Source organism: Sebastes umbrosus, chromosome 10, assembly GCF_015220745.1.
Source record: "Sebastes umbrosus isolate fSebUmb1 chromosome 10, fSebUmb1.pri, whole genome shotgun sequence".
Classification (NCBI taxonomy): Eukaryota; Metazoa; Chordata; class Actinopteri; order Perciformes; family Sebastidae; genus Sebastes; species Sebastes umbrosus.
In genome coordinates, this window is record NC_051278.1 from 29,904,390 (window position 1) to 29,928,846 (window position 24,457).

The following is a 24,457-nucleotide window of genomic DNA, read 5'->3' on the forward strand; positions in this document are numbered from 1 at the left end:
ACTCTGTTTAAATTGCAGCCTTTACTGTCTTGATGTCTGTTGTCTTTATAGTTTTTCTCAGTATTTATAAGTCCTCTCCTTCTTCACTCTCTGTATGTATGATGACATGAATCCATAATCCCTTAGTTCTGTGGTATTATGCTGCTGTAGCGTGGCAAACCATCAGATCACTGACAGTCAACGTCAGGTTTAACCCCTCATAAGCTCACTGAGACAAAGCTGCTCATCCTGGACAGACTGCGACAGGATCGACCCCGTGACCTCACGATGAGGTCAGGAGGTCAGCAACAGTTACAACCGTGTATCGGCCCGATACTGGCATTTTGTTAGTGTTGTCAGCATGTATTTAAAGGACCAGTGTGTAGGATTTCAGGGGATTTATTAGCATAAATGGAATATAATGTTCATAGCTACGTTCATTCCTATGAAAGTTGCTCAGTGGCGCATGAAGCCAAAATGGCTCGACTTCTGAGCAATAAATGTACCCGGATCTTCCGGCGATCTTCCGCGTCCATTGGGCCCATGGAGCAGGCGCAAAATCGGAAATCATGAAGGTTCACCAGAAACTCGGGAGAACCAGGACTGCATGGGGCAGACTGTCAGACTGTCCTGCTGCAGTAAAATGAGAGGCTTTCCGCTGTATCCAGTTCTCTTTGCTCGGAAACATTACCGCTTTTGTCCACAGGGACCGCCAAAATCAACACACAATTAAAGTTCCTCGTCTTCTATGAATAAAAATGTGTCTAACATAGTTAGACCTCTGTAGACGAGATGAACTTCCACAGAGCTTCAGCAGGTTTTTCTTCTGAGAGGTTATGTTTCTGTGCATGAACATACAAGTTTCAAAAAGTGTCCTGAGGCCTGGAAATGGCAGACCTCCAACTTCACGTTAGTGTTGCTGTCTCCCTGGAAGTAAATATCGCACCAAGAAATTTTCTGATGGGATGTTTTTTTACTCTTTATTTCCTGTTTTTACAGAATGGCGTTTTAGTGCCACATGTCCAAAAAGACGTAAAGCCAAACCCAGAGTTTCTGCCCACTTGGTGGCGTAATGTTGAGACCGAGCTGGTCTCCAAGAGAGCATTATTGGTCTTTGAATGAGTGGACTGGTGTATCGGAGAGTGTTTGCCAATAGTTTGTGCCAGTATGGATGACAACGTCTCCCTTTCTCTCCAGGTTTGACAGACTGGAGGTTTTGGCAGTTTTTGCCTCCACTGTTCTCATCCAGCTGGGAGCCCTGTTCATCCTGAAGGAAAGGTGTGTATGTCTCCCCTACATTTACAAACACACTTGTTCATACTCGCACAAAGCACAGTTAAATCAGAGATGTCAACCTTACAGGACACAATGAAGGACAAAATACAAGTAATGATTATTTTTTTTATGATTTAAATCAGTATTTGGAGCCAGATTAAGATCCCATGTCTCTGTCTTTGTTTTTGTCTACATCTCTTTCTTTGTCTCACTCACTCTGTCTCTCTCGATTAAAATTTCAATTATTTCCTTAGCGTGACTCAGTGCAACAACAGAATTAATATTTCCAAAGCAATACACAAAATATTTCCAATTGTTTCTTTCTTTTGTCTTTGTTTTTTTTTCTTCCTCATTATTAGTTTCACCGGAGTGTCTCGCTCCACTCAGGGTGCATGTTTTCCCTCCGGTCAAACAATGCAATAATTGGACCCCAGGATATTCTAGCCACATCTGCACGTTATACGACAAAAGTTTAAATTTATCATAACCCAGATTATTCAACGACCTTGTCCTTGAGTACTTCTACTACACTACATTTTGGAAGCCAATATTGTACTTTTTACTCCACTACATTTATTTGATAACATTAGTTATTTTCCTTCCGTTCGCGTGTCACACTTGCGTTTCTGGAGCAGAACTCAGAAGTTATTTAACTTAGGAACTTCAAATTTGGTATGGTGGTTGATCGTGTGCTTTAGTTGTGCCTTTTGTGGGTTAGAAGTCCAGGGTGCCCAAATTTTCAAAGATTTTGGACGCCCTGGACTTGAGGAAGGTGAGCTAATGACGAGCTGCATTGTGCTCAGTAGACTAATTCCATTAGTTCCAAAAGGGCAAAACCTTTGGCCCTACTTTAGTAGGGGTCAAGCAGTGAGCGGGGGTATGTGAGCTATGCTCACTTTTGCCTTGTTATTAGGGCTGTCAAAGTTATAGTAATGCGTTAACGCAAATTCTTTTTGATGCCACTAATTTCTTTAACTCTTTTACTGGTATTATTTGAAACTAGAAAACCTAAGGAATCAATTGGTACCAACCATGTCATACTAGCTTGTCAGGAAGGAGACATAATAACGCTACAAACTTCCACTAAATTTTGTTGAGGAAAAACTGTCATGGCCATTTTCAAAGGGGTCCCTTGACCTCTGACCTCAAGATATGTGAATGTAAATGGGTTCTCTGGGTACCCACGAGTCTCCCCTTTACAGACATGCCCACTTTATGATAATCACATGCAGTTTGGGGCAAGTCATAGTCAAGTCAGCACACTGACACACTGACAGCTGTTGTTGCCTGTTGGGCTGCAGTTTGCCATGTTATGATTTGAGCATATTTTTTTTGTGCTAAATGCAGTACCTGTGAGGGTTTCTGGACAATATCTGTCATTGTTTTATGTTGTTAATTGATTTCCACTAATAAATATATACATACATCTGCATAAAGCAGCATATTTGAGTATTAAATACCCGACAAATCTTCCTTTTAAGGTACATTTTGAACAGATAAAAAAATGTGCATTTAATTTGCGATTAATCACGATTTACTATTTTAATCGATTGACAGCCCTAATTATTATCAATTAAACTGTCTAGCAGTATATAAAGTCAATAAAATAAGCTCCACCTCACCGGCTGCAACATCAGAGTGATGAACACATTAATGCATCAATAATATAATGTATATTATTCTGAAATGCCATTCTGCGTAATGAGTTGTTTTACTTTCGGTACTTTAAGTTTATTTTGATGCTCATACTTTTGTACTTTGAACGCAGGACTTTTACTTGAAGCAGAGTATTTTCACACTGTGGTATCACTACTTTTGCTTCAGTAAAAGATCCGAGCACCACTGATGGGTGATCTATTTCCCCCCCGTCTTTTGCATCTTCTTTCATTTTCTTTCGGCAAATATATTAATGACAATACTGTGACTAAAATGTAAAAAGTAGTAATACAGTAGTATGATATGTGCTATATTAATGAAATGATACAAAACAAAGATAAAAGAAGATGTGGGTCCCCCACCCCATCTCATGAGAAATGTGGTCGCTCACAGTTTTGAACCCGCTAAATAAACGTGTCAAGACATTTTTAAAGTCTAAAGACGTCAAATTTGAACCTGTTAAAGCACAATAACTGTGTGCAGAGTCATAAACATACACGAGAAACTGCACACTGTTTGGTGTGAACTACTGAATTTTTTAGGGCTGTGGGAATGTCTCTGCCTGGCTGTGTCGATCATGACACACACACACACACACACACACACCTCCAGGCACCCTGTGTGGGGTTGTCTTGCGGTCAGTTCTCAGGGAAGGGCGGGGTACATTTCCAGAACAATACACACACACACACACACACACATTCACACACACAAATGCAGGTCAAGCAGTTGGCACGCTGCCTGCAAACACTTTCATGTGTAGGCACGTGTGTGTGTGTGTTTGTGTGTGTGTGTTTGGCTGCTGTACTGAAATTTAGCACTTTAGTGATTCTTAATGTGTTTATTGTAGTTCATAACGTGGCCAAAAAGAAAACACCAGCTTCTGATTGGATGGCAGGTGTCCGTTAAAATCGTCAAACATAGATCGAGAGTTTAATCCTTGTTTTAAATTCAAGGTATACCTGTAGGTAACCATAGTAACAGTTCTGATGCTGCAGACCTAAACATGGGATGTTTTCACATCAATATAAAATAGATGTTAGAGAGAGAATTATGACCTGTTTAACTTCTTAACAACTTATCAAGATTTTTTTTTAATCAAAGCAAATATTTAAATAATCATAATCATTTGAATCCTGTGTTTTTATGCAAATACTATGGATGACAATAACAAAGTACAGTACAGTACTGTGTACACTACCCTCCCTCCACGGTGTAATTCGAACACCGTTATTTACCATGTATATAATGTTTTTGGTGTAAAATATATCAAACATTGAATGACATCAGATCTACAATGTTATTCCTTCATTTAGTGCAGAGATTTCAAAAGTGGCAGACAAAATAAAATACTTCCCTGCCACTGTGGCAGGAAGTGAGAAAAGTTCATTTCAGACCCTGAATGTGGTATTAAAAAGTCTTAAAAAGTCTTTATTTCACTTGGTGAACCCTACAGAGACCCTGAAGACGCAACACGGAACATTTATCTCCCTCTCTGTGCTGTTGTCTTTGTTTTGCCATTTCCCTGCATGACACACACACACACACACACACACGCACACACACACACACACACACACACACACACAGGAGTAAGATTGCCAGCCTGTACAGTGCATGTCATGAATGGCTCAGTAGGGCAGCAGCACAGAGGGAGGAGAAAGACTGGACTGTCTGTCTATCTGTCTGTGCGTGTGTGTGTGTGTGTATGTGTGTTTGTATGCATTCGTGTGTGTGTGTGTGTGTGTGTGTGTGTGTGTGTGTGTGTGTGTGTGTGTGAGTGCGTGCGTGCGTGCGTGTGCGTGTACCTTTTTTTTTTTTCCATGCATGTGTATGTGTGACGTTGGGAGTGCGTGTGTTTGTGTGTGTTAATGTATTTCCTGTTTTCTCTCTCTGTTTGTTCGCTCCTTGTCTCCTTTCATTCATTTCAGTTGTCTCGATCGCTCTATCTCTAGCTCACTCACACACACACACACACACACACACACACACGCACACAGAGTCAGCGTAGTCCCACCTGGCCAGTGTTGTTGACTGTGTTTGTTTCTGTTTTGTCAGTGTGGAGCGCTTCATGGAGCAGCCTGAGGTCCATACGTAAGTATTTTTCCTCCACACACACAAACAAACACACAAATTCCCTCATCACATTCTCAAATAGACACACACAACATGTTATACTCTTGCGTGTCCCACACACACACACACACGCAGTGCCAGCTGTTGTCGGAACAGAACATCCCAAATATTTGGGTCAGACAGACAAACAGAATTACATATTATTATTATCATTATCATTATCATTATCATTATTATTATTATTATTATTATTATTATCAGAATTCAAGTCTTATTTTAGTTTTGTCCATCATTTCTATCAGTTATAATCAGTCACTGAGATGGTCTGATAAATTGATACTGGTTTGGATTGAATGGGTTGTTATTCCACTAGTTTGTCAGGTGGTATATATATATATATATATATATACTTATTTATTACACGCCTGTGTTGAATACTCGATTCTGATTGGTCAATCACGGCGTTCTGTGGTCTGTAATTTCTTTATAGTAGACCGTTGCTATGTATAACAGACCGTTGCTATGGGCGCAGCTCTGATGTCAGACTCTGGCGGATCGTTTTTTGTGTCAAAGTAATAATTTCTTCAGTAAGTAGCCGTGTAATAAGCGGGATAATGTACAGTGAGCCGGTCATTGTTGTGAAAGGATCCCAGACAGCATCGCACCCCTCAGGCAGCATGAAGGGGATTCTCTCACAACAATGATCCCTTACATATATATATATCAGTTAGTTTTTGACACAGTCTCTGTCTGTCATTGCTCTTTTACCTCTCTCCCGCAGCGTATTCTGGGTAAATAACCTGCTTTGTTTTTTTTCCTCTGTAGTTTCCTCCCTCCATCTCTTCCCCTCTCTCTCTCTCTCTCACTCCATCATCCCTCCATAATAAAACAGATTAGTGGCGGCTTTTATAAACTAAAACACAATGAGACTTAAACCTGTCTCCTGTGACTAGATTCCCCCCACCCCCCCCCCCACCCCTCCTTTCTTCTTTTCTGAGTGGATGTGATTGGACAGCACGAGAGACAACTACTAACCAGAGGGACAGGTGTCTGCTGGGTAGAGAGACGGGCACACATATTCTCTCTCTCTTTAATCTGTTCTTAGAGGAAGGTGGGGTGGGGGGGTTATCATCCAGTTATAGTGGCTCACTGGCGGGCAGCCCTTTGCCTCCCACTGATTGTTTGGACCAATTTTGAGGCTCTTAAATGGATTGTCCCATGTGATTAGTGTATTGAAGAGTACAGTTGTGTGTGTTTGCTTTTTGTGCTTGCGAGCGGGGGTTGGAGATGTGTATTATAAATTATGTCTATTAGTGTAGTGGCAGCAAACTTCAGTTTTGGCTTTTCCTTTAACCACTATTCCATTTTTCTGTTGTTTTTACCGGGGCTGTCAATCGATTAAAATATCTGATTGCATGATGGTCCATGATTAATCGCAAATTAATTGCACATTTTTATCTGTTCAAAATGTACCTTAAAAGGAGATTTAATACTCTTATCAACATGGGAGTGGACAAATATGCTTGTTTCAAAAAATGACAGATATTGTCCAGAAACCCTCACAGGTACTGCATTTAGCATAAAAAAATATGCTCCAATCATAACATAGCAAACTGCAGCCCAAAAGGCAACAACAGCTGTCAGTGCGTCAGTGTGCTGACTTGACTATGACTTGCCCCAAACTGCATGTGATTATCATAAAGTGGGCATGTCTGTAAAGGGGAGACTCGTGGGTACCCATAGAACCCATTTTCATTCACATATCTGGAGGTCAGAGGTCAAGGGACCCCTTTGAAAATGTCCATGCCAGTTTTTCCTCACCAAAATTTAGTGGAAGCTTGGAGCCTTATTCTGTCTCTTTCCTGACAAGCTAGCATGATACAGTTGGTACCAATGGATTCTTTAGGTTTTTCTAGTTTCATATGATGTCAGTATCTTCACTCTAGCTTTAAAACTGAGCCCGCTACAACATAAAAATCGCAAGTTGCGTTAATGAGTTAAAGAAATTAGTGGTGTTAAAACAAATTTGCGTTTACCTTTTGACAGCCCTTGTTCTTCCTTATCTGGATAGTTAAGCTATAATCGAGTGTGTACCGTAGGCTTACATGAAATGAATTGCTGACGTGTTAGAAAATAATTCATTTATCATAAGGAATTGTAAGTATGGCTTTGGCTTATTTTCTTTGTTTAAGGTTAATACGTGTAGCGAGGTCCCTGTATAATATAATATAATATAATATAATATAATATAATATAATATAATATCATGTACAATGAAATGTCTTCCTCCGTTTTAGCGATCATGCTTTCAATCTATAGGCTACCGCTAACACTGCTACTGTAATTACTGTTATGTACTTACTAATAAGAGCAATCAGAATAACAGGCAAATAGTAGTACATAGATAAATAATGGTAACAATAAATATTAGTATAATAATATTAGTTATGATCTGAATTTATTGAAATAATGGTATTAATACAGCAATTATAAAAAACATCTAATAGCATTACATCTAAAATAATCTAATAGCGTAATTGTTAACTAAGACATGCCATCAGTTTTATTGTTTGCAATATTAGACACATATCGTACATTTCATGTCTTAAACACGATATCATGTCAGATATGATCATCGATAAGCTAACATTAACTGATATCGATTAGCTAACAATAAGGAACGTTAGCTTGCTCTTATCTGATGTTACGGAAGCAAACGTTTTGTAAAGACGTGACGTGGACTTGAACAGTTGATAATGTGAAAAAATGCTTAAAGGAAAACGCGATATGATACGTTGAACGTTTGAATATAATAACGACTCGTTGAAATCGGTTGAGAAATGTAGACGTTATAGGGCTTTTTATCCAGAAAAACGGCAGCTCCCCCGTTCACTAGTATAGGGTTACAGGCCAGTCTTGCCAGGTCCAATATGGCGCCCACGTTGACGTACGATCCAGGAGTCAATGTGGTGTATATGTATATATGTCTATGGTCTCCACACTACAGTCACATGTACACTATATGTTCACATCAGGTGTCATCCACATGCTTATTAGCTAATTGTCAGATATTTCCTGGTTAAAGATGTTTTGTTCTTACAGTCCTCTCTCTGTCTGTGTCTCTCTGCAGCGGCCGTCTGTTGGTCGGGACGTTCGTCGCTCTGTTCTTCAACCTGTTGACTCTGCTGTCTGTCAGGAACAAACCCTTCACCTACGTCTCAGAAGGTATACACTCAACTCCAGTTCAACTTCACACGGAACACCAATCCACACCACACACACACACACACTGTTCTAAAGACGGTGGATTTAGTGATTTTTGTGTTTTTTTGGTTTCTCCTCCGGACGGTTGAGGTTTGATAATCCTCACCCTCACTGGGGAACGGCCACAATTTGGCTTTTGTTATATTTTGGGGGATTACTGAAGTAAAATGAAACGCTGGCTCACTGTTTTGTCGGTAGATAAATCACAAATGGCTGTGGTGGGATCAGAGGTTAGTCCCATCCTAATTGCAGAAATCAGTAAGTTATAAAACCAAACATAGTCGCGTGGACTTAAAAATATGACAATATGAGTTTTTCAAATTATTCTCAAAAGATTATTTTTTGGGGGCATTTTTGCAGCACAGAGGGACATGCAACACTGCACATGAACTGGATTTAAAACGAAGATGTTATAGGGCAGCGCATCTACAAAACTATAGTAACGATCCAATGCATTATGGATTAAACTGCTGGTTGTTTGTGATTCATTGTTAAGGCAATAAAATGTTTGAAAATGGCAACAACAAAAAAAATGCCCGTACGTAAGATAGTGGAGAAACACAAATTATAGGTCACATACACACACAGAGAGATGCAGACGGGGAGGCCAGGCCAGTGTTGACCCCGGGACATATTAACCTCACTGAGACTCGCTCTACTGCTAATACAGACTGCAACACACACACAAACACACACACACACACACACACACACACACACACATAGGATGCAGCCTCCATCATACACACACACACACACACACTAATTTGCAGACGATAGCATACACTCATTTGTGAAAACAAACATGCAAATGGACATGCATGCAGAGACAGATTTACAAGTCTGAAAACAGACACTCACAAACTACTGCTTTGTGCCAGGTAGTAGTTTGGGAGAGAGATGAAAAGGAGGAACAGAAAAGAGAGAAAGAAGAAGAAGAAGAAGTGCTGCTTAGTGTGAATCTGTTAGAAAAACAGAAGTGAGACTGTGTGCTTTTTTAACGTCAGTTATGAAACATCGACATCCAATGAGCCATCCTTTCCTCTTTCATACTCCCGTGCCTCCGACTTTTCCTTGGTCCCTTTCCTCTCCTCTCTCCTTCCCGTTGGTTCTCTCTAAAAAAGGGAAACAAATGGTCAAACTGAAAAGATGCGAGTCACTGTAGAAGGGAAGGATACGAAGAAGGTTTGAAGGAAGGACATGAGAGGAGTGACAGATGTGAAAGATCCTTTTCTCTTCTCCTAACTCCTCTTACTCATCTCCCCTCTCTTATTTCTTCTACTCTGTTTAATCCTTTCCTCCTCTTTTTTCCTTCTGTCCTCTCCTCTCCCCCGTTTCCTCCTCTCCCCACGTCTCCAGTCAGCGGTTCAGTAAAGGGATTTTGAAAACCAAACCTCCTTTCCTCCCATCTTCTCTCCATCCTTTTCTCCTCTCCTCTCCTCTCCCGTTTCCTCCTCTTCTCTCCTGTCCTCTCCTCTCCCCTTGTCTCTCCTCCTCCTCTCTCCTCTCTTCTCCCTTGTTTCGCCCCCTACTCTCCTCCTCTCTCCTTTCTCCTCTCCTCTCCCCCGTTTCCTCCTCTCTTCCCGGCAGCGGTTCAATAAAGGGATTTTGAAAACCAAACCTCCTTTCCTCCCGTCTTCTCTTCCCCATTTCCTTATCTCCTCTCCCATTTCTTCCCCTCTCCTCTTCCCTGTTTCCTCCTCTCTTCTCGTCTCTCCTCGCATCTCTCTCCTTCTTCCTCACCTCATCCTTTGTCTCTCCTCTCTTCTACCTTGTTTTGCCCTCTCCTCCTTTCCCCTCTTCTCTCCTCTCCTCTCCCCCGTTTCCTCCTCTCCTTTCGGCAGTGGTTCAATAAAGGGATTTTGAAAACCAAACCTCCTTTCCTCCCGTGTTTTCTCCCTCCTTTTCTCCTCTCCTCTCCCATTTCCTCCTCTTTCCTCTTTCCTCTTCCCTGTTTCCCCCCATGTTTCCTTCTTTTCTCTCCTGTCCTCTCCTCTCCCCTCTCTTCTCCCTTGTTTCGCCCCCTCCTCTCCTCCTATCCTCCTCTCCTCCTCACCTCCTAACCTCCTCTCCCCTCTCCTCTCCCCCGTTTCCGCCTCTCTTCCCAGTAGTGGTTCAATAAAGGGATTTTGAAAACCAAGCCTCCTTTCCTCCTGTCTTCTCTTCCCCATTTCCTCATCTCCACTCCCATTTCCTCCCCTCTCCTCTTCCCTGTTTCCTCCTCTCTTCTCGTCTCTCTCGCCTCTCTCCCCTTCTTCCTCTCCTCACCCTTTGTCTCTCCTCTTTCCTCTCTTCTACCTTGTTTCACCCTCTCTTCCTCTCTCCTCTCTTCGACCTTGTTTCACCCTCTCTTCCTCTCTCCTCTCTTCTACCTTGTTTCACCCTCTCTTCCTCTCTCCTCTCTTCTACCTGATTTCACCCTCTCTTCCTCTCTCCTCTCTTCTACCTTGTTTTGCCCTCTCCTCCTTTCTCCTCCTCTCTCCTCTCCTTTCCCCCGTTTCCTCCTCTCCTCCCTGCAGCACTTCAATAAAGGGATTTTGAAAACCAAACCTCCTTTCCTCCCGTCTTCTCTCCCCCATTTCCTCCTCTCCTCCCCCTCGTCCCTGTTTCCTCCTCTCCTCTCCTCTCCTCTCAGGCTGACTCACTATCTGTATGAACAGTCTACTGATGAATGAGGTCAGTGTGTGTATGTGTGTGTGTGTCTGTGTGCGTGTGTGTGTGTGTGTGTGTGTGTGTATGTGTGTGTCAGCTGTCTGCTCTTGCGTTCGGAGCAGTCTCAACATCACTTAACATCTGACATTTTGGGATGGGAGGGGGATGAAACTACACACACACAAACACACACAGGCACTTAACTTTGCCAAAACACACAGTATCTCTCACTCATTGCACACACACACACACACACACACTCTCACACTCTCTCTCTCTGACGGAGCGAGACTAAAAGTGTATTACGCAACCATGTTCCAGACAGTGGTAATGTAGTGTGCCAGAGGGCCAGGCGGGCAGAGAGACATGCCAACACACACACACACACACACACACACACACTCGCGCTTACACAACATTGTACGCCCTCCTCGTACACACAGATCATAAATAAGTCACTCCATTAAAATGTTTGTTTAGACTGACTCATCCTGCTAGCAAAACAAACAACCCCCCCCCCCCAACACACAAACACACACACTCAAACACAGACACACACACACACACACACACACACACACACACTGACACATACACACACTCAGGTCTGAGCAGTATGGGATGTGAAGGGCCTTTGACCCGACGCCGAGCCTTCGGGCCTCAGAGTGTCGTCAAACATTAAAGGTGGGACGGCGCAGCGGAGCGAGAGCGCTTATCTTTTTTTAAAGACGAGTGGGTGATCCACCCGCTCCCCCCTCCCAGAAGTATTTTTATCCTTCATCGTGACGGAGAGGGCGACTGCTCCCCTGCTCGTCTGCTGTTTAAACAGTTTAATCAGAGTTTGGGTCCAATAGTAAGAGATCTGTAGAACCTGCTCTCACATATGTGGGATTATTAGTAACATAAAACTGCAGTTTGTGAGATTATTTCATGTCATTTATCCAGAAGATGCTTAAATCTATAGGACAGAGTTGATGGAGTCAGCTGTGAAATGAAACAGCTGTGTGTCTTAATATTTCATGCAGCATTGAACTAGAAAGATGTTTCTGTTCCCGGCTCATGTGAAACTGTAAAATGTTCTGCTCCTCAGTTCATGTCAGACTATAGAGAAGTATGCTGCTTCTGAGACAACAACAAAAAAAAAATTCTCCACAAGCACACACCTTTTATTGTAGTCTTTTGGATTACAAAGGTACCTTAAAGCAGCAGTAGGCAGTATGCTTTTGTCATCATTAGGCAAAAATTCCATAATAACCTTTTCGTGTGACGTGTGAATAATGATGCATGACTGAATAATTTTACATGCAGAAATGTGACCGTGAATGCAGAAATTTAGTGCATTTTGATGCCTTGAAACTTCAGAAAAGACTGATTCTTTGCATCAAAAGAAACACGCCCGAGCCAATCACGAGCCGAGCACAGCCACAGCTTGCTAGCATGGAGCCCGGCCAGACCGCTCACGTCAGCAGCGCGGGAAATATTTGTGGGACAGTGTTGTAGAAAATGCAGTGACTTGCAGGGCTCCATGAATGAATATAGTATGGGGTTTTAATTGTGGATTATTACTATTACTTACTAATTACCACATGTCTCTTAACCTTTTTTCTGTCTAAAATAAATATAAATGACATTTTATAATGAAATGAAATGGCCATTATGAAAGGCAAACTCTATGTAGAAAGAAAGGGCTGACAGCAGCGGAAACGCAGCAGACAGGCTGCTGGTGTGGACGCCACACACGTGAGACACGCTGTAGTTCAGCGAGGCAGCTGGCATGCGCTGCTGACGTTCCCTGTGTGTCCCGGGGCTGAGCCACCTACGTTAGCACCACGGTAGCTGTTTGGCTAGAAAGACACAACACCTAACCATAATATCTCTATAACTACATTTATGATAAAAGTGACTAAATTTATACAATCAGACTTCTTTTTGCAACCAGAGGAGTCTCCCCCTGTTTGCTATTAGAAAGAAACCAGGTTTCAGGCACTTCACCATTGGCTTCACTTCTTAGACACCGAGGGAGTCCCACTGCCTGTGACGTGTGAATAAATGTGCGGAAATTTAGTGCATTTTGATGACTTGAAACTGCAGAAAAGACTGATTCTTTTGCACCAAAAGAAACGTAGTGAGACAAATACAGTGCATGGGCAAGAAAGTGGCTTTCTCCAGGAGAAACCTCGCTGAGGAAATGGACGTTTAATAACTAATACATAAATCCGATTATGGAAACCAGGTTTAGGGAAACAGAAAGCCAACTGCAGAAAGCCGACAGGAACCTTTATAGACACCCTGATAGATTGTAGATACTTCTAAAGACTGGGGATGATTTTCATCATTGTTATTTGTTTTAAATTGTCAGATATGTTGTACATTGAAGGCATCTCTCTCTCTCTGTCTTTGTCTTTGTCTCCAGCGGCCAGCAGCAGTTGGCTTCAGGAACATGTGGCAGATCTTAGTCGAAGGTAAAAACATCTGCATCACTTTCTCTCAACCCTCCTCTCTCTCTCTCTATCTCTCTCTCTCTTTCAGCCCCCTCTCTCCTATTCTCTCTCTCTGACTATCTCTCTCTCTCCCTCATCAGCAGATTTTAGTCTCAGGTAGGAACAGTAGGGATCAACTTACACTGACTCAACACACACACACACACACACACACACACACACACTCCTGATGGTGGTAAAAGTGCCCATCCTGTGTGTCACTGCTTACATTGTGAATCTGTGAGTCTTCCTCTGGGGGTCGAAGGTTACCCTCAGTCAGTGTGAGGTCATGCACTCAGGTGGACGGACAGATTGGTTCATTGATTGAGCTTCTCAGAAACAGCTGCAAGATCAGTGTTATCGTACAGTGACATAAGAACACACACATCTGCTTCCCAGCTTCCCCCCTCTTGACCTGGGTTCAAAGGGCCAAAGGTCACCGTAACTGCAGCCCTGTTATCAGAGTGATCTGATACTTTTATCCATAGCTGACTGATCACCTCTCGAGGGCGTGTGTGTGTGAGTGGATCCTGTTCAGTTATTTTAAAGTCTGGGTTTCTAATTGTACAGCAAATACAGTAGTAGCCTATTGTTTCCCACACCTCAGGAGACCTTTACGTCTTTCTTCGTGCTGCCATAATAACATATAGACTGACTCCAAAGCAGAACGATGCTGTTGTGATTAATATTACATTCCACTGTGTATTCCCACATCTGAAGTGGGTGAAGTATAAGATGCACACACACTCACGCACACACACACAGTCAGCAGCTCAGTCAGTGCAGGTTACTGGGGGCGACAGCCTGGAGAGTTGTGCAGCAGCAGAACTGAGCTGTGATTGGCTGAGAGGGCAGAAATGAACAGGACGTCCCAGCCTAGTTTCCAGTCTTTGTGCGTGCGTGCGTGTGTGTGTGTGTTTGTGTGTGATAGAGAGAGATGCTCTGTATGCCTTCATACAAGCACTTAGTGTGTGTGTGTGTGTGTGTGTGTGTGTATGTATGTATGTATGTATGTGTGTACGTGTGCGTTTTCCAGTGTGTGTTTGCATGTCATTTGTTTGCTTGACTGTGTGTATCTGTGCGTATGTGTGTGTGTGTGTGTGTTACTGGCTGTGTTGTAATAGTCTGTCCCTACTTAACCTCAGCAGGGACTGGGGGCCAACTGGGTTATATAAAGCCTGCTGCTCTGTCGGCCTCACCAGCCACAAGCCCGACTTCTCTGTGTGTCTGTGTGTGTGTGTCATAGACTGTATTAGGGATGCACCGATACCAATACCAGTACCGGGTATCGGGTCCGATACTGTGCTCATGTACTCGTACTCGAAAACGACTCCGATACCACTTTACGGCAGCGTGACGTTAACCACTCGTCACCATCTTTCGGGTCCTGTCGCACGCGCTCACGCTCCAATTCCCCGACGGTGCAGATGAGACGGGCCGGTGGTGCGCCCGACCCCACGTGGCTGGGATCCCACCTCAGCCAGCGCGCCACGGGGTTTTGCTTGCCCCCTCTGACTCACGCGTGCGTTAGACTCCTTGGTTTGTGTATCAAAACGGGTCGGGTGGGTTGCCGACATCGCCGCAGACCCCTGGCGCCTTTTACGTGGGCCGAGCCCCGCCCTGGGGGCCCGACGCGGTTGGGATTTATGAGCTATACTTCAGCCAGCCACCATGGGGCAATCCAGATGTTTTGGGTTCACTTTTGGGGAGCTGTCATTTCATCCATCTTTATGTCTCTATGGCTCCAGAGTGCGCCCATTTTGGTCGCATATGCAGGAATTCCCTGCTAAGCCTGCTGCCCCTGCGAAAAATAAAAGACATCATGTCAAATTCACAAAAAGGTCTGCCCAAAGAATGAGTTTGATATAAAGAGTGTGAACAAGTGTTGAGTCCAGTGTGGAGCCAACAGAGCAGAGTATCCTCTCTGCTTTAATCCCTCGCTCTCTCTGTCTGCAACGTGTCTGGATTAACACACGTCAGATTATATCAATGCATCAAGAGGGATTACGGGATTGCTGGGATTGCCAATCTCATACCCAACTCTTTTCTTTTCTTTTCTTTTCTTTCTTTCTTTCTTTCTTCTTTCTTTCTGTCTGTCTCGCTGTCTGTCTCGCTGTCTGTCTGTCTGTCTCGCTGTCTGTCTGTCTGTCTGTCTCGCTGTCTGTCTGTCTGTCTCGCTGTCTGTCTGTCTGTCTGTCTGTCTGTCTGTCCGTCCGTCCGTCCGTCTCGCTGTCTGTCTGAGCTAATAATGTCTGAACTTTTAAGGTGCTGTGGATACAGTTCATTCCCTCCCCCCCAAAAAATATATATATATCATTTTTAGGGTTCATTTTGAAATAATAATACAAATGGCTGAAAGTCGTTGGCGTCCTTCACTAAATTCTTAAATTGAAGACTCTCCAGCCTTGTCACTGGGTTTTAGTTGAATTAAGTAAATCATTTCCTTAAACTATTCTAACAAGATCAATTAGACATTAGACTTTTCAAACCACATGCAGTGAATGTAAGTGGAAAGATAATGCTACAGTATATAGTAGGGGTGTGACGATTCACTCAGCTCACGATACGACACACGATATTGGGTTCACGATCTCGATTCGATTCGATATTATAACAGTCATTTTAACAAAACTTGAATGATGAAAATATATGACTGAAAACGTAGCCTTTTACTCAATAGACACAAAATGCAAAACAATGCTGTTGTTTGGGCATCTTCTATGCTAATTTGGCCTGACTCCTCCATTATTGCCTGGCTGCAAATCAGCTGCAAATGCACTAACCACACCAGCACTAGGGATGTGACGTGCACTAACCACACCAGCACTAGGGATGTGACGTCGAGGAAATCTTCCCACCAGTTAATAAACTTGTGACAACACCGGTGTTACAGATTACACCGGACATTTTACAGGAAAAGATGACGGTCAACATGTGTAGCTTTCATATTTCTTATCTTATCCGACGGGTGGCTGGCTGTGTGTCTGGCCTCTCCAGTCCGGCTTTTGCTGCGGGGCCGCAGGGGGTCTACCTGGTGCCCCACACACCGGCTGGAACCGCTCTGTCCTCCTCGCGGCAATTAACGCTACCTCATTAACGCTACCTCATTAACGTTATGGTTCCCTTATAGCACTGAGTTTTAATCTGAAATATTGCCAAATAGGCGCGTTTGCTTTTCGCTTTGACACCAAATCCTCCGCCATCTCTCGGTCTGCCAACTCTCTCTCTCTCTCTCTCTCGTCCCGTGTGTGTGAAATATGACACCTGCCGCTCTGAGCTGACTCCTTAAGATGCATTCACTGTCAGATTATAGCATCCGTCGTCCGGCTATCTATTGATAACATGCCGCTAATACGTCAAAATGAACTAAATGGGTTTTATTTCTGTAAAAAAAAGCAAGACGACGGTGAAGGCGGTGCTTCACCTACTGGTCTGAACTCAGAGCGCCCTCGTCTGTTCAAACAAAGCACTGAAAAAGACGAGAGAACGCAGATCTGTGCTTGTATGACTAGATATACCTATTATGCCCTGATATCGTGATTCAGTTTTTTGTCTCGACGATGCATATCGTCACGTTTTTATATCGCGATATTTAGTGGCACAATATTTCGTCACACCCCTAGAATAAAGCATCAGATGCCACAGTTATTCACAAATATTAACAGATGTATAGACTCCAGAACTAAACATGAAACAGTATTTTCTGCAAGAATCTAAATTCCTGCAGAGAAAGAAAGCATCTTGAATCTGTTCCAGCTCAAACGTTGTGAGTCATTGCTCAGCTTTAGGAGTCCAGACCGAGGCTCTGTGTTACTGTCTGACTCTGTGGGTTTGATATGAACACAGAGCGTCCAGAGGTGAATCATCATATATCTGCTTTCATACAGTCCCAGCAGTCCTTCCATTATTCGCCGTCTGTCTTTGAGGACATCATCCCCACTGTCGGTTTCTGCTGGCCATTTTAACGAGACTCAGATTGACTAATTAAAGCCGAGCTGGACGATATCACAAACTTTCATAACCCCCCCCGCCCCCCCACCCCCCCACCCTCCACACACACACACACACACACACACACACACACACACACACACACACACACACACACACACACATGCACAGATATTTCCTTTCCTTTTTCCTCCTTTCCCCTTCTTCATTTTTCTGAAAGTCCCGCCGGTGGCGTAAAATGTGACTCTCTGAATGACATGTTTGACATTAATTACGTGTTGACATCCATGTCACCGTTTTGTTTTTTTGTAAACGTTATCTAATGACAAACACCTCACGGCGCCCAGCCACCGTGCTCCTCTTCATGTTTGTGACAGCGCTTGACGCCATCGGGCCGCGGCGGCTTCTGAGCGCTGCCCTTTGACGTATTGGAAATTCAATCTGACACGCGGCATTGGGCCGATTCGCCCGGAGTCGCATTCATTGACCCGTTAATCGGTTCCCAGGACCGGGTGTGTTACACAGAGCGTGTACGGGGTCGGCTCTGTTTAGGGTTTTTTAGGGGAATCAGCTGAAAGCTTGAGGCCAAACACGGAGTCATTACTGCTGTCAGAAAGGGCAATTCAAGAAAGTAGAAATATCTTCATTTCTCTTTTCCAAGACACATAATTGTGTCATGCTTTGCAGGGTCGTCAAACTCGAATCCCAAACATCATTTATGAAAAATAGATGGCTGTTTCCGAGGTTGAAGTCAGTCAGAGCTTTGCAGACAGGATTAAGAACAGGGATGTCACGCTGAGAAGAGGTCCCCCAGCAGACAGGCAGAAGAGCATACTGGAATGCTGCGACCTACGGTTGAGGATATTTGATGTGCTATGTCTGTCCAGAATGTTTGTATGGAGGTGGTGGGGGGGGTTAATGTGCAGCGTGTACAGGTGTTGTTGTCAATGAGTTCCATTTTGTGTAGTTTATATTGTGAAAGGTGACCTCTGTGTAGAATTTAGTATTGAATAAGTTTCAGTTTGCGGTTGTGGGTCATTGAGAAGGTGTTATTGTAGATGTTCATCCAGGAGTTGCCATCGATGGTGACGGCGAGATCTTTTTCCCAATCTCGGACCGGTCGTGGGAGATTATCGTCTGTTTATTATTAAAAGTTTGTAAATTCTTGACAAGAAATTTTTCCTTATAATCTGTGTTTCAGTTGTGAGTAGGGATGTTAATAATTAACCTTTTAACCGATTAACGCTATCGGTTAAACGGCTAAAAGAAATATTAATAATTAATTAAAGAGACTGTTTGTAACTTTTGAAGCGTATAAATGTACCGGGTCGGGACACATGCGCGCTCGCATATGCGCGTTAGCGTGTGGCCGCTGCCTTTCCTCCTCTGCCTGCTCTCCTTCACTCAGACAGAGCGCGCGTTCTCGCGTACTCGCTCCACCTCTAGACATGAATGCGCGCTCACTCCACACTGCAGAAGAGTCAGTAGCTCTGAGAATATCTAGTGAATGTACAGTGAACGTTTGTGCAGAAATAACTGCTGCAGCTCCTCCGGATCCAACAGAGGTTTTCCGTGTCTTGTTAAGTGACAGAGCTCCTCAACGAGTTACATTATCGTCTCGTTACCGACCGGGTGCCGGTGTCTTCGGCTGCCGGCTGCGGTCGGGAGGCGATAACGTAACTCGTTGAGGAGCGCTGAGGCAGGAAAAGCCAACACTAGTATCAGCATTGATTCATGGAGAGACCTCCGTCTGGTCAGCTAACATTACTGCCAAGCAGCTGAAATATAGAGTGATATTGTGGTTTTAGCTGACGTGTGTCGCCTCACTGTTTTGAGCGATGCTCGTTCATGTCTATTTAGAGTGAGCAAGAGCGAGCTCGATGCTGACTTTCGTTGATTTCGAGGCCACAGGTGTCGCTGTTAACAAGACATTCTGAAAATTACAAATAGTCCCTTTAAAAAACTGAGCAAAACTCAGAGGAGCGGCCCGTCGCTTTAAGGAGAAAAGCTGGTCTACCTTAACAGTCCACCTTAAGAGAATCTGAGCCGGCGTTGCAAGATATAGGAAGTCGGCTCAGGTCTCTTGAACTTGCTTGAGCTGAGGAGTTGTAGCATTTATTCACCGACAAATAAACTGCACACACACTGTCCAGCTACGTTCACAGCTATAACGCCACCGACAACTCCACACTCACCGCCGCCACACACACACACACGGTCTGTCAGACACTCGCTGAAGTTACGCCGCGCTGACAGACCGTATGTTTGTGACAACGGCGAGCACGAAGCCTCCAGCGACGCTACAGCTGCACAAGTAGCACACACACACACACACGGTTTGTCGGACACTCGCTATCGTTACGCCGGTCAGACACACAGCTGACAACCTGCTAAACTAAACCAAATGTACGGTGGAGAGTTACTGGGAAAGTGGCTGCATGTCCGCAACACCGTGGCTGCTACAGTAACTCTCCTGACGGTGAACTGGGGACTCAGTTGTCTGTTGTGCTCATACACTGCAGCTGGCGTACCGCTGTATGCGACGCACTAATCTTATTGGTTAAAGGGACTCTATGTCAGAATCAGAAATTGTTTGTTAATAGCGACACCTGTGGCCGTTTAGTCAACGAAAGTCAGCGCCCTGTTGCTCGCGCTTGTGCTCGCTCTACATGGACATGAACGAGCATCGTTCAAAACAGTGAGGCGACACACGTCAGCTAAAAGCACAATATCACTCTATATTTCAGCTGCTTGGCAGTAATGTTAGCTGACCAGACGAAGGTCTCTCCGTGAATCAGTGCTGATACTGTGTTGTCCTACTTCAGCCTCCCGTCTTCTGCAGTGTGTAGTGTGCGCGCATGCACGTGAGAGGTGTGTGAGTGAAGGCAGGCAGGCAGAGGAGCAGAGCAGCATCGACTCCGGCCCTGGAGACCAAAGCTCCTCTGTGTCTTCTGGCCGCGGTCGGGGGGGCTGGAGCAGCAAGTGTTGACACTGTTTTGCAAAACGGGCTTAACTAGATATAACTTTGCGGTTTTGGTGCTTCTGTGTAGTTTGTGTTGGAGTCTGAGTCTGAACAGCTGATCATAAGCAAACAGTTTATTTTTAATCCCATCTTGTACTCTGTAGTGTGTGCAATGTTGGTGCTGAAATGAGTAGTCAGTGTAATTAGTCAATGATTCATTTATCAAGAAAATGTTTTATGGGCTAAATGATTCATTGGAAAAATAATCTGCAGATGAAGGGATAATGAAAATAGCTGTTAGCTCTTCCTTGCTTCCTTCACTGTTGTGGAGGCAGGATGTTTGTAGAGGAGGTTTGTTGGAGCTTAGACTGCGGTCTTAGACCAACATAACATGAAACAAAACAAGAGTGATCCCATCAACTCTTGTTCAAGTCCCCTAAAGTCCATTATGGCGGTGTGATCGGGTTAAATGCCTAATCCTTGAGACAAACATAAACACAGGGAGGCTACGGCTTAGAGAGGAGGAGGAGGGAACACACTCACTCCTTGATAGAAAAGGGGGAGCAGACAGAGAAGCTGGTGCGTTTAGTTCAAATATGAATTGACCCCTGTTATTATTGTTGTTTCTGGGTGTGTTTTACTCATGTAGGGAAGAGTAGAAACTATTGTCCAAACATTTGCATTAAAAACAGAAGAGTAATAAACAAAAATAAACCACCACCGGACAAAGATAAAACGTAACAGAGCCTCAAGCACAGAAACTAAAAAACTGAAATACTAGGGATGTCAATCGATTCAAATATTTAATCGTGATTAATAGCAAATAAATCACACATTTTTTATCTTTTCAAAATGCAGCTTAAAGGGAGATTTATCAAGTATTTAATACTCTTATCAACATGGGAGTGGGCAAATATGCTTGTTTTATGCAAATGTATGTACATATTTATTATTGAAAATCAGTTAACGACACAAAACAATGACAGATATTGTCCAGAAACCCTCTCAGGTACTGCATTTAGTATAAAAAAATATGCTCCAATCATAACATGGCAAACTGCAGCCCAACAGGCAACAACAGCTGTTAGTGTGTCAGTGTGCTGACTTGACTATGACTTGTGTGACTACGTCCGGTTTTCAAAATAAGGTGTTAACAAAGGGAACCGCATATACAAAATACATACAAAGAAATAAGATTGATTGGATTATATTCACCAGAAGTATAAAACATTACATGTACCTTATAAATTAAAAAGAAAATGCCACTAATTTGTGAGGGGAAATGTCTTTATTCTTTGATTTTTGGGTTGCTGGAAAAAATGTAATGAATAATTCCTGACTGATATATTTGACCTCAGGTCATCTCTGGCTACATACATGCTGAAAATCAAACATTCTTACTGTATTAATTTAGATATTTTCCAAAGTAAAAGTCCCTAGAAGTGTATGATTGAATTTCTTCTCATGGTCTAAAGTTCAAAAGTTTTTAAAAATTGCAATAAATTGTAATATTGAATCGCAATATGTAAAGCTGAGGTAGGCAAGATTGGAGAAAATATAATTAAAAAAGTTATTTTTATAAAACGATCGCTATATCATGACCGTAGTACATGAAACAGGTAACCTGAAAAACATCATGTTCCTCTGTGTCCTCCGGTGCTCCTAACGGCATCTGCAAGATTTCACAGACCGGAGGAAAACAAGCAGTAAGAGCTGATCTGAGGTCTGCTGTCCAGCTGCAGTCTATGAGAGCCGGCTGCTAATCACTCGCGAACTCTGACCGAACGATCAAACTAGGCAGCGCTGATCAAATATGAATCAATATTTTCTTATGTTATTGCCTATTTCTCTCCTCAAATGTTTTCAGAATCATCTTGTAGTGCACGGTTTAGCTGTAAAATGAGCTTCGGTCATGTAGGAACGCTCTCTCTCTGAAATGACCTGTGATTGTTTTCAGGCTTTAAAAAATCTTTGACCAGAGCCATGAGGAGGAGCAGAAGTCTAGTTAACTCTCAGAACACTTGAATTACAATATGCTGAAAGGTTATTATGGAATTTTTGCCCAATGATGACAAAAATATACTGTCTACTGAAGCTTTAACCTTTATTTAACTAGGAAGTCACATTGAGATTAAAACCTCTTTTACAAGTCAGACCTAGCCTAGACAGGGTCAGATAGCAGCATCCAACACATAACAAGACATTGAATCACAACGGCAACAATAGGTACGACAAAATACATTACATCATCATATAGTCATTAGAGTCAAAATCATTTAAAGAGGTAAGGGTCTGAAGTTTAAACTCAGCCTGCAGATTGTTCCAGGACCGAGACAGTAGTGGATCAGGCTTGTTTTGCCAGCTTCTGTACTGATAGAAGGAACTTTAAACTGAAGCCATTTATGTGACCTTAGATTATAACTGTTTTGCAGAAATGCAAACTTCCGGCTCAGAGATGTTCTTATAGACTAAAATGTACCATCCTGCGCTATGTGAGGGATGACCATCCTACCATGTTGTATAAGGTACCATGATGGGTCCTGAAGCTAGAATTAGTGGCATACTGTAACTCAGGGTGGTGTGATACCGCGGGTCAAGTTCGAACAAGGTGGACGGTGAGGCAAACCTGTAAATAGAATCACCAAAATCAATCAGTGTTTCTTTTTTTTTCTTCTTTTCTTTATGATGAGATTCATTTCAATGTTTTATCATATTTCCCTCTTTTGGAGCTGTAGAGCATTTGTAGTTGATTTAGTGTGGAAATCTGGAGGTGATCATGTGCACTAATCCTGTTTCTGTTTGTTTGTTGTTTGTGTGTGTGTGTGTGTGTGTGTGTGTGTGTGTGTGTGTGTGTGTGTGTGTGTGTGTGTGTGTGTGTGTGTGTGTGTGTGTGTGCAGTTTGTGTGGCATCATTCCAGGTCTGAGCAGTGTGCTGCTGCCCCGTATGAACCCCTTCGTCCTGATCAACATGGCGGGAGTTCTTTCGCTCTGCATCACCTACATGCTCATAGAAATCAAGTAAGAATTCATCGATCTCTCTGTGTGGCCGGTAAATCCCCAAATTCACCTCCCAACATAGTGAAACCAGGGATGCTTTCTCAGGCTGGGTGGGTCACCCTCTGGCTGCTTTAAATTGTCTTGATGTTTATCTGCACTGATCTTGAAATGTGTCCTGATGTAAAAACACTCCAGTGGGGGAAAGAACACGCAGAGACGGGACAGGAAGTGAGACTTTCAAATGGGTGGCAAAAGTGTGGTGACTTGAATCATTAAGAGGGACGATGATAAAAAAGGTTCTGTTCAACATTCACATGCGTCCACTAGCTCCGATTATGCAAAACAATAGGGCTGGGACGATACACCTATCTCTCGATTCGATACTATCACCATACTTCGATATGTTTTGCAATATATGTAAGTAAGTAAGTATAGTAAGTATTGCGATCCTACAAGTATTGCGATTTTTGTTAACTTTTTTAACACTAGACCATGGGGAAAAGTTGAATTATACACTTCTAGGGACTTTTACTTTGGAAATTTCTAAATTAATCCAGTAAGAATGTTTGATTAATATGATCTTGTCTTGAAGCATTTTAATGTCTTGGATATTCAGTAAATATTGATGTCATTTGCTGTGTGTGTGTGTGTGTGTGTGTGTGTGCTCAGTAACTATAATGCGGTGGACACGGCGTCGGCGGTCGCCATCGCGCTCATGACCTTTGGCACCATGTATCCCATGAGCGTCTACAGCGGCAAAGTTCTGCTGCAGGTAAGATGAACCCGTCTTTCTCTGTCCGTACTGTATTCACAGTCCAACATCGGGACACTTTAGGAAGCGTGTGATCACAATGAGTTTCTGTCCTCTCTCGTTCACAGACGACGCCGTCACACGTCATCGGCCAACTGGACAAACTGCTCCGAGAGGTGAGAGGAGTGATTTAACGTTTAATTCAACGTACTGTATGTCTGCTTTCTGTGTATTTGTGTGTACTTGTTTTTTTGTATTGATTGTTAGTTTTATTCACTGTTGTATTCTTTCTGCAATAATCGTTGTTGCCTGCTGTCTGTTAACCAAATTACCCCTCGGAGACATTAAAGCTTCACTGATATAAATCAGATGTCAGTCCACAGTTAGGCTTTCATCACCACACATCTTGATTAT

At 43.2% G+C, this 24,457-nt stretch overlaps 1 protein-coding gene across 1 annotated transcript in view; it reads left to right on the forward strand.

The window, feature by feature from the left end:
• The window catches only part of slc30a6 (solute carrier family 30 member 6), a 72,879-nt gene that overhangs the window by 42,623 nt on the left and 5,799 nt on the right, over positions 1–24,457 (forward strand). The window contains exons 7-13 of the mRNA XM_037782492.1: positions 1,177–1,257; positions 4,969–5,004; positions 8,117–8,211; positions 13,316–13,364; positions 23,194–23,313; positions 23,962–24,064; positions 24,172–24,219. Coding sequence (XP_037638420.1) covers positions 1,177–1,257; positions 4,969–5,004; positions 8,117–8,211; positions 13,316–13,364; positions 23,194–23,313; positions 23,962–24,064; positions 24,172–24,219 — 532 coding nt within the window. The remainder of the gene's footprint in view (positions 1–1,176; positions 1,258–4,968; positions 5,005–8,116; positions 8,212–13,315; positions 13,365–23,193; positions 23,314–23,961; positions 24,065–24,171; positions 24,220–24,457) is intronic.